General features: G+C 33.0%; 1 protein-coding gene across 1 annotated transcript; it reads right to left on the bottom strand.

The window, feature by feature from the left end:
- Positions 1 to 444: 444 nt before the first annotated feature.
- LOC112275051 (pentatricopeptide repeat-containing protein At5g02830, chloroplastic) lies at positions 445 to 6,273 on the bottom strand. The gene is made up of 8 exons (XM_024505005.3): positions 5,388 to 6,273; positions 4,813 to 5,074; positions 4,401 to 4,488; positions 3,794 to 3,998; positions 3,391 to 3,498; positions 3,063 to 3,218; positions 2,272 to 2,493; positions 445 to 2,052 (listed from the first exon to the last, which is right to left on the bottom strand). Exons 1-8 carry the CDS (start codon positions 5,925 to 5,927, stop codon positions 826 to 828), a joined length of 2,808 nt encoding a protein of 935 aa, XP_024360773.1. The 5' UTR covers positions 5,928 to 6,273; the 3' UTR covers positions 445 to 825.
- Between the last annotated feature and the right edge of the window lie 4,244 nt (positions 6,274 to 10,517).

The raw sequence follows: 10,517 nt of genomic DNA, 5'->3' as shown, positions 1-10,517 counted from the left end.
ACCTTAAGATGAAAGGATACGTTGTTAATTTATATAATAGGACTTAATCCAATTAGAACAGTAAATAGTTGATAATTAGGTAGATTAGAAAAGATAATTTTTGATAGAAAATATCTTATGACAAAAAAAAAAACTTAGTAAGAAAATTTTGAAAATGAATTGGTACCAGGCTTAAATTGTACCATTCATTGTTGCAGTCAGCACAATCATTACAGATGCAAATGCTTCTTTAGCATACAGGATTAATGAATGGTACAATTTTTCAACAATGAATGGTACAATTTAAGCCTTAGTTAAGTACTATCCAACTTCATCACAAAGTTTCAAAAAACTAACTTACACATCTTTGCTATTTGTAATTATTTGATAAACTTTGCTTCACAGTAATTTTACAAATGCAAATTTGTTGAATGATATTTTCATACAAACCTCCACGCAAGGGTATGATCACTGTTGCAAATGTTCTTAGATTTATTTCTTTGCTGCAAAAGTTTTCACATTCCTTCACTTTCTCACATGTACCATCTTTCCTATGTTCAGAGTTCCTTCAAGAGATGACTAACTGCTGATGAGCTGCTAGATAATTCGCACTTAGTTACGGTACCTCAATGTCAAACTCTCATACACAGGATTGAAATCCACCATCACTGGGGTTGATTTCAAGTCCATACGGGTAATACGCCCCTTGAATCAAGTTCCTTCTACAAACTAAAGCTATGCACCGACACTTATCGATCCTGATCATTCAGACCGCAGCAAAATGTACACCACGTTCGGTACTCCAATTCCTAATCACATGCAGCAAATGCAAAACTAAACCAATCGTTAATTAATACTCTTTCGAGATTTCTTTTCCAACCAGGTATTGAGGGACTCTTTAGTTACTTTCAGTCTACCTGAGTTGATTATTCTGGATGGCTTCCTAGGCTCAAGTGTTCCACTCAGGGGTTTTCGCAGCTCCTCGTCCTCTGCACTACTGGTATCTCCACTACTTCTTGCAACCTGCAAACCAGAAACTTGACGATCCGGAGCGTCTGACAGAACTGAGACAACAGTGAGGCCAAGTTCTTTCTGCAAAATGCCAAGGACAACATCCCGCAGAACTGACTTGCCCTTCGTCTCGCTGTGGTTGCCGATCCCTGTGATGATTATCAAATCATCCTCTACAGGAATGCCATGCAGGTAGCGCTCCTTGATAGCTCGAAGCACAACTAACACAGCTGCCCGAGCCTCACCTTTGGTTAAGCCATGCAAGTCTATGGTCATGTGCCTGTTGTCCTCGGCTTCTCTCCTCGCATCAACAGCCACTTTCTGAAGCACTGCTTCTGAGAATTTCATCAAGCCGGCATCACCAGAAGCTACAAAACTCGACGGATTGGACAGGCCTTCAACCCACTCCTTGATTAGCTCCTGAAGTATAAAGTCATTCGGCACGTGGCCTGCCTCGCGCATTTCTTCGTACAAAGCTAGTGCGCGTTGCACTTCAGGGAGTGTCCCATAGTTTCGATGTCTTCGCAGCAAGCTGTTGTATGTGACTGCGTTTGGTCGCACACCCGCAGCTTTCATTTTGCTAAAATAGTCAAAAGCCTTTTCAAGGTGTCCTGCTTGGACACACGCCTGGATCAGGGATGTGTAAGCAACGACATCTGGTTTAAAACCAGCCGCCTTCATTTCTTCGAGTGCCTCCGAAGCTCCCTCTACATCACCTTTGCTCCCATAAGAATCAAGAAGAATGGACCAGCTTTTCACGTCTGGAACTAGGCCTAAAGCCCTCATTTCCCTCATCAAGGACCTCACTTTCTCCGAGGCAGAACCACATGCCTTCATCATACAGTTATATGTAATGATGTTAGGCCTACAACAAGCTAACCTTACATCTTCATCAATTTTCTCCCCTAAATTACTTTGGAGCAAGGATCCAGGTATAACAGTTATAAGTTCATGTGTTTTAGCGAGTGGAGCAGAGTAATTGAAGATTTCAGAATAAGAGCGCATTCTCCCCGTTGTCTTCCACTCTTCAAAAAGCAGAAACGCTCGATCAAATTGGCTTGCCTGCGTATCTCGAACAAAAAGCATACGTAAGAACCACACTTTTTGTAAATAGAGAACAAGGTCATTTACAAAATGAACGTAGAAAACGAAGAAAGTTCACGTCTAATCAATTGTAAATCGTTTCAACTACAAACAGCACTGTCCTCTTTTCCAGAACGATGTTTCCAGACTTCAGGAGACTAGAGCCTGTAAAAACGACAAGCAAGTGAGGAGAATTACCATGATACAAGCTTGAAGAAGCATGTTGTAGCAATTCACGTTTGGACGACAACCAGCATTCAGCATTTCATCGAATTCCCGGAAGGATTGATCCACAAGGCCTGCAGTAGCACAAGCACCGATGATTGAAGTCCATGTCACAACATTTGGAGTTACCCCGGCTTCCAACATATCGGCTTTAACTCTCAATGCTTCTTCCCACATCTTTGCTTTTCCGAAGACCTGAGGGTACAGTCTAACGACATCAATAATAAAAAGAAAGACTAGCTACAACAAGAGGTTGCAGGCAAATAGCAAGCAACAGAACAATGCAACTACGAACAGTCTCTAAATAAACACGGCCACTGACACGGTTTCATAAGCCAGTAACTCTTGGTTTGATCAATGAAGTGCAATCGTTAAATAGCCACACTGCTTCAGAAACCGACTACACTTATTTGGCCATTCGCCCTGCATTCACCATTAACTAAGACCAATCATTACAACAAATCATATGTACTGATTACAAGCAAGAAATCATCGCATCAGTGCCAGAAAATAGAATGCTTCAGCCATGCGAAGACACATAGGGATAACTGGACTGAATTTTCAGAAGACGCTGATGGCCAAAAACAATAAAAATTGCAATGATTGGAAGAGAGCATAGAACCATACAGCTTTATAAAATTCAGTATTAAATGGAACGGCATACTGGAGAACTAAAAGCAATTTCAATCATCAAAAGCGTCCTAGAGGGAGGTCATCTATCAAATCTCAAGGAAAGGCGACCTCGTCAGAGATAAGAGTCTCACATTGATAAGGGTGCTGTAAAATACAACATCGAGAGTCACTTTGCCTGCCTTCTTTATTTGAGCATAGAGATCACCTGCCAAGTCTGCACGGCCACTGGCTGCATATGCCTTGAGCAGAATATTGTAGGAAGTTACATCAGCTGCAATTCCTGCACCCTGCTTTATTCATTAGTTTGGCTCTTCTTTAAAAATGCTCTAAGAAACTGCCTTCAAAATGACTGCGTACAATGAGTCATCAGACTCTATTCTAGATGAATAACTCCATTTTCAACATGAATAGGTAACTCCATTCTTACTTGTAGGTGATCACACTAGTCAAAGTAGCTACCTGCATATGCTGGAAATAACGCCGCACCTCGCTCAAGTTACCAACATTGACATTCATGATACTGTTATAAACAAACCTATTCGGTTCAAACCCGTCATTCAGCATCTTCTGCACATCCCAAAAATTGAACGAGATCAAAACCACATATCAAAAGCAACGATTACATCACAAGATCTTTGTCGGAGAGTAACCGTGGTCCAAGTTTCTCCCTACACAGCCACATTGGCGATACATAATGACCTCGTTTGTGTGATTATTTAAATGAAACTCTCAAGGTCAGTGTAAACTTTGGTGTGATAGCCCTCGTGAATTTAGTGGTATGAATATGAAACATAGTTGGATGATGATCACTGAAGCATTGACATCATATGTATCATGAAATTCCGAGGATGAAGGAAAAAACCTCGAAAACAATGGTCGCTTTAGATGGCTCTTTGTGGCGCCCACATGAGTCAATTAAAACACGGTATGTAAACACGTCAGGCATAACTCCCAATTCTTTCATGAAATCCAGAACTTTAAAACAGCTCCGAAGGTTACCATGACGACTAAATTCGCGTATGATAAGGTTGTAATGCCAGGGATTGCGACTAAGGAGTTCCACAAATCTGCACAATTTGAAGCACTGTTAAAGATAACTCAAACGCAATCATCTATCCAAAAATTTGTTCAGTGATCTGATGTTTAATTTACGTGACATTTTACGATATCATAATGTGAAATTCCATCAAAACTGCAGTGAAAAGGCATGTCACTAATGTTCTCTGGAACAAATGGCAAACGACTTCGGCCTGATAGAGGCAAGAAAGTGAGTTAGATAACTCCTAATAGAAACCAGTGGCAGTAATGAACAAATCTCAGAACAAACTTCCGAAAGTCCGCTGTCGAAGACCGCGGAGAAAGACGAATCCAGTTTCAAAGTTCAGATAAAAGCGGCAAAAATTCTGGTGCAGACAAAGTTACAACCACAAGTGAACAAGAGAAGGAACCAGTTTCAAGCAACAACGTACCTCCTAGCCAAATCAATGTTCCGTAACTTTGCGCAGCTTGAAACCACACTAACAGGATCAATTAAATTTCTAACAAAAAACCCGCTCTCTGAAATACTCAAAACAATAAATTAGTTAACGCTACTGTGCAGGAGCCAAGAGGACGTAGAAATGACGTAAGACTACTGTAACCTTTTAACATGCATGACGATGTTCCTAATGAGAAATGAGGAGAATCTACAAGAATTATATAAGATTATTTCTCTGTGATCCTGGGAAAATTTATTACATAAAAAATAAAAATAAATAAAAAAGACAATAAAATCACAAGATATGATTTTGTAGTTGATACTCTGATCAAGATCTATCTCAAAACCCTCATTGTGAAATTACGAACATTCGGAAGTCACCAAAATGAGGATTTAACTTGTACCTGTTAGATATTCCACAAGCTCGACGCAGAATTCAGTTCTCCCAGCTTTCACGAGCGACAGAAGCTCATCAGCTAATAAGTCTAGCGTGCTCTTCTGAACAAAATTCGGTGCGGTATATCCGGCTTTTGTGAGATTTCTTAAAATGCTTACAAATAAGTCGAGTTGCTGTCGTGAGAGCAACAATCTGAAACCGATATTCAGTTGAGCGGTGTCTAATTTATAGGTGAATAATTCTTTATCGATTCCCGCATCAGCCAGCATCTACAAGAAAAAAAATCTCGTTAAACTGGATAAACGTCCAGCATTCTGTTCAGACTCCTCAAGTTTTAGTCGATACATCTCAAATCACCGATCAAGAAACTTCTACTGCAATTAAATTATGTTCTGCTAACTCATTTGATTCGCAAGTCTGTTGACAGAGTGAGAATTGTAATTTTCAAAACTTAAAGAAACCATTTTTGAAAATTAAATCAAATCAAAATAAATATTCAACTAACACTTTTAGTGCTTCAAGAGGAACGGCGGAGGCTCACAATGTTGAGAGAAGGTTCAAAGTGCGCTCACGAGCACATACCTGGAGCAACTCGGTGAATTGAGTCATGTAACCTTCGCTAGCGAGCTGCCCAGCTAACAGAGTGTAGTACTTCAACATTCCTTTTCTTCGTAAGCACACTTTGACATCTTCTGGACTTATAGTTTCAAATTGGGCCAAGGCTGACTCAGATGTGCTAGGATCCATGTAATCGGATTGCTTAGGCTTGATGGAAACTCCAATATCAGGATTGTCCACATTGGACGATCTAAGAGTAAAGTCAGAGGCTTTAGGTCTAATGAGCGGCTGCAAAATATAAGACGTCTTAAATTGAATCGGTGAAATTGAAATCCAAGAGGGTCTCAAGTGCGACGAGGAAAAACACAAACATACGAAATTAGACTCGAGTACTGCAGAATTGTGCAGAATCGATACAGGGTTGAAGCCCCGCCTGGAGTGAGGCGTGAAGTACACAACGCCTCTGAAATCAAAAGGAAAATGAGAACAGGAGACAGAAACATGAGCCTGGTGAGACTGCGAGAGCCCCGAGTTGCTCAAGCCATACCCCAACATGGCCGCCATGGCCACGTTTGCTCGTTAACAACACATTATCCCAACGCCAGCCGGGAAAGGCAAGCAATCTTCACCACGGCACAATATCCAAAAATCTCAGCAGACAAACGCGTTCAAGGTCACCAATTCAATCAGCAAATGTCTAACCCTCAAAGTGAATGCTTTTAGAAACTTCGAAGGGAGTAGCAGCACAACCCACAAGGCCCTTTCAGAGACTTCCAGAGGCAAAGGTAGAGCAGTGCAGGGGAAGCTCGCAAAACCTTAAGAAAACCCTGCAATCTGAGTGCGATGGCAGGAAGACCCACAAACGCTGCTCCACCCCAATGCCCTTATCCACACTGGGCAGTTCCTTTGTTTTGGTCTCCACTTCCAGAATTGTTTGCAAAAAGTTGTCTTTTGTACTCAGAAGATGTGTGTGTTTTTTCGTCATGTTGTCTTTTCTTCTCCTCTTTGTTTCTTTCTTTTGTTTTTTTTTTCTCCGTTGAAATCAGTGGTTGATTTGTTGGTGAAATTTGGGATTGTTGCGAAAAGATGTTGATGAAGAAATATTTTGAAGTACTTGAAAGGAAATTTCATGCATGGCAATAGAATTGTGCAAGATGTTGTGTATATGTAGTAGTTATTGGATGGATTGGTGGGTTGTTATTTGAGATTGTAGAAGTTTGCACAAGTTTGATTGATGGTTTTAATATTTTAAGAATGCAATTGAAATACCTCAAAGATAGTCTCAAAATAATGGATGGGATGTATGTTGATATGGATCATGAATTATTTATAATTGGAATACTGTTTGAGAAATGTTTTAAAATATATATTTAAATTTGAGAATTTGTTTTGAAAAGGTTGGCAAGAATAATAAAAGAATATTTACTTTTAAGTATGCATATTTTTTTATTTAATTATGTCATTATAGAATAATCGAATAATTTATTAAAAATCACATATTTTAAAAAATTAATGTTTTATAATCAATTAATTAGAACATATTATGATGTTTTGATAATATATGTAAAAAAACATTAATAATAGCTTATAGAATATATAAGCTAATACTTATCTTATTTTTTGTATTATATTGCACATGTAGTAATATTTCCTCAAGTTGGAAGCTAAAAAATAAAATTAAAGAAATTCAAATTATGACATCAAATTGGTATGTTGTTAGAGTTGTTAAAGTAATTGATGGTCCATAGCAAAGATTAAGTGACTTGGATATCTACAACTTACTTAATTTTGATTGTTGGACAAATTTAAATTCTTTTATTGTAGTTGTTTGAGTACTAAGTTGGTTATTATACTAGCAAAAGTTTTTGTAAGGTTGTGACATAATTGCTTTAATCAAATTCAATTCACATCAATAATTTTTTTATTTTTTATTTTTTATTTTTCAATACTATTGCAACTATTATCCATTCAAAAAGATTGTAAGATAGATAATAGTATCAAAAAAATAATATTCCATTTATCTCTTATAAAATTTTCAATAATAAATTATATATATAAAAATATATATATAAACTAAAGTAATTTTCTATACTAACTTTGATGTAATATATAATAATAATAAGGCAAAAAATACAGTAATATATAATGATTTAGATCGTGAATGAAAGTGCATTCTATGTGTTTAAATCATAAAATTTATTAAAATTTGTCTTGTAGACTGTGGATATTTCAATAAATATATTTAGATTTACTATGTCATTTTTTTACATTTATTTTGAGTAATAATTTATAAAAAAAAATACAAAAAATAAAAATAAATAAATAAATAAATAAATATAAACACATTTTTTTTTATCAATGGTGGATATTTGTTTAATTTTTTTTATAAAAAACTTATACAGAGTATATAAAATATGTAATATACAATGAGATTTTTTTTGGAGCAAAAATGTCTATTCTTTGAAAATTAGTATTCTTTCTAAAATTTTAGAATTTATCTTTTCTATGTAAGACTGTGATAAAAATTGAATAATGAAATGAATGTAGAAATAAAATATAATATAATACACAAGAATTCCTAAATTTAAGTCATAGTGATAATTATAATTTTTAAAAATATTTAAGTTAATTAATCAAATTTGAAGCTTTATATATTTTGGATATTTAATAATAATCAAGCTCTTTTCAAGATGACTTAGAAAAGAGATAACACAACATAAACCAAATATAAAGGAAATAAAATAATTATTTTAAAAATAAATAAATTTCAAAAGAATATATATATATATATATATATATATATATATATACACCAAACAGCTCTTACTAATTTTATCTTGTTCTAGAAAAAAGTCTTTTATTAGTTTTGATAATAGGCTTAAGATTATTTTTGAATTTTCGTACTAAATTAATTCTTTGGTTGATTTTGATTTGTATATTAAAATTTTATCAAAAATAATTTTAATAAGAATTTTTTTTTAAAAAATTATATATTTTTGAACCAAACAATTTGATTTTATCAAATTTCTAAATACGACAAATTCTTAAAGAATATTAATATCATACCATAGAAGTTCTCCTGCAAGATTATAAGATAAAAATTAATTTTTGTATGTGTTTTGTATTATTTTTAAATTTTGACAAGACAAATCTTTAAAATAACTAAAAAAAAAACTACTTCACTAGCTATCTGGAAACAAAAGATTTGTTAGATAAGTATTTAGAATCATATTGTTTATTTTGAATAAATATTAGTTTTTTAAAAGTAAATTTTGGTGTTTTTAGATAGTATAATTATTTCCACTCTTTTTGTACTTGACAATTATGTAATTGTTGTTACTTGAAGCAATAATCTAGAAGCATAGAAGACCTATTATAATATTCAATTAATATGAAACTCATATCACAATATTAGAAGTATCATTTGAACATAGAAATTTTAGCTAATTTTTTTAATATTTATATGGGTTGAATATAGTATATTTTTTATTATAAGAAAATATAAATAAATTTCTATTTTATATAAATAATAGACCTTTTTAGGTAAATTTAGTTATTAATGTCATGAAACTTGTAAGATAATTTCTTATTAAATTTTTTGTTAAATTATTTTTTATTTTTAAAAATTATACTTGGAAGATAATTAATTATGAATGGTTTATTATTATTTTTTAAATATAAAAGGAAAAAGATTAATTTCAAGAATTTTTCAACTTAGTAATAAAATAAAATTGCCTTTCTTTTGTTTTAAGTATATCCTTATGTACTTTTAAAATAGGTTTAAAAAAATTACTTCAGTTGTTTTAATAAAAACCTACTAACTCTCTTGTTTTGATCATTTTCTATTTGTGGTGTTTTAAGATTTTCGAATGACACATCAATTAGAAATAGAATTGATGTAGAAAAAATTGTAATCAAAATTATAATCTTTTTTTATATTCTACATAAAATTCTAAAATAATTTGGTACATTTTTTTGTATATCATTATAATATCATCCAAGTTTGATAGAAACATGCTTGTACTTCCTCTTATTATTATATAATAATACAAAAATGTATAAGTCATGATATTATGGTTCAAATACATCTCAACTAAATTCTAAAGTGTATCAAGTATCTATACTTATTCTTTACTAAGATAATATGTCATTGTTGAATTTGTTCTAAAGTTTTAAGTATGTTAGTTTTTAATACAAAACAATTATTTTTTTCTTTTAAAAAAGATCTCTTATTATAATATTTTTTGCTTGTCTTTTAAAGCTTTTTTTTGAAAATCCATATATTAAATAAAATATTTTTTTAGTGGCATAATAATAAATTTCTCTTTAAAAAATATGTATATATATATATATATATATATATACAAGCTTTAAAAAATGCTATAGTTAAAATTTTACAAAAGTAATATTTGTAATATTTACATAAATCATGTTTTGTTAATATTAAACTTAATCATCAAAGAATAAATGCTCAATCAAATAATATACTTATATAAGTATATAAATTTTAAATTAAATGCTGATGATAAATTTTTAATTTAATTTTAGTGAAAATGGCAACACAAATATGAATATACTATCTAAGTTTAATTTGCACAAGTGTACTTTTTTTGATTCAATATATTCAACAAAAATTTCTTTGTTAACTAGTTTTTAAAAACTTTGTATTATTATTCTTTATAAACTAATAAATAAATCCACTCCAACTGTATATTCTTATAGGATATCAAAAAACTCTAATGATCTCTATGGTACCTTACCATGAAACCATACTCCAATTAGTTAACTTAAATTTAACATGATGTGCATTTGACTGAATGTGGGTTGAGATTATGCATATACCATAGCTGTTATGGCACACTAAATTCATCCTGAGACTCTCGATACATAAATGTTTTGCTGTAAACATTTCCAAACTTACCTGAATACAGAAATGCGAAGTGCCTTGCTACGCACAATGTAACCACATACACAATAAATTGTCAATGAAATTGCTACTGCTAACCTACTCAATAGCTGGAGATCACAAGCTGAAGAAGTTCTAGATTACAAGTTCATCTACAGTGTCTAAGTATTGTTTCATCACTACTGAATTAATTTTTTTTAAATCAAAGATACTGCAGGTACTAATTAAAAGAAAGACACAACACAGAC

Source organism: Physcomitrium patens, chromosome 22, assembly GCF_059467195.1.
Source record: "Physcomitrium patens ecotype Gransden chromosome 22, ASM5946719v1, whole genome shotgun sequence".
Taxonomy (NCBI): Eukaryota; Viridiplantae; Streptophyta; class Bryopsida; order Funariales; family Funariaceae; genus Physcomitrium; species Physcomitrium patens.
This window is presented reverse-complemented; position numbering and strand designations above follow the sequence as displayed.

Bases quoted from the DNA above. Each gene is read 5' to 3' on its own strand.
- LOC112275051 (XM_024505005.3), bottom strand. From the start codon at position 5,927: ATGGCGGCCATGTTGGGGTATGGCTTGAGCAACTCGGGGCTCTCGCAG. The intron at 3,999-4,400 runs GTACGTTGTTGC...CAAATTGTGCAG, and splicing joins AACATTGATTTGGCTAGGAG to ATTTGTGGAACTCCTTAGTC. The intron at 2,494-3,062 runs GTGAGACTCTTA...CTGTACCCTCAG, and splicing joins TTTACAGCACCCTTATCAAT to GTCTTCGGAAAAGCAAAGAT.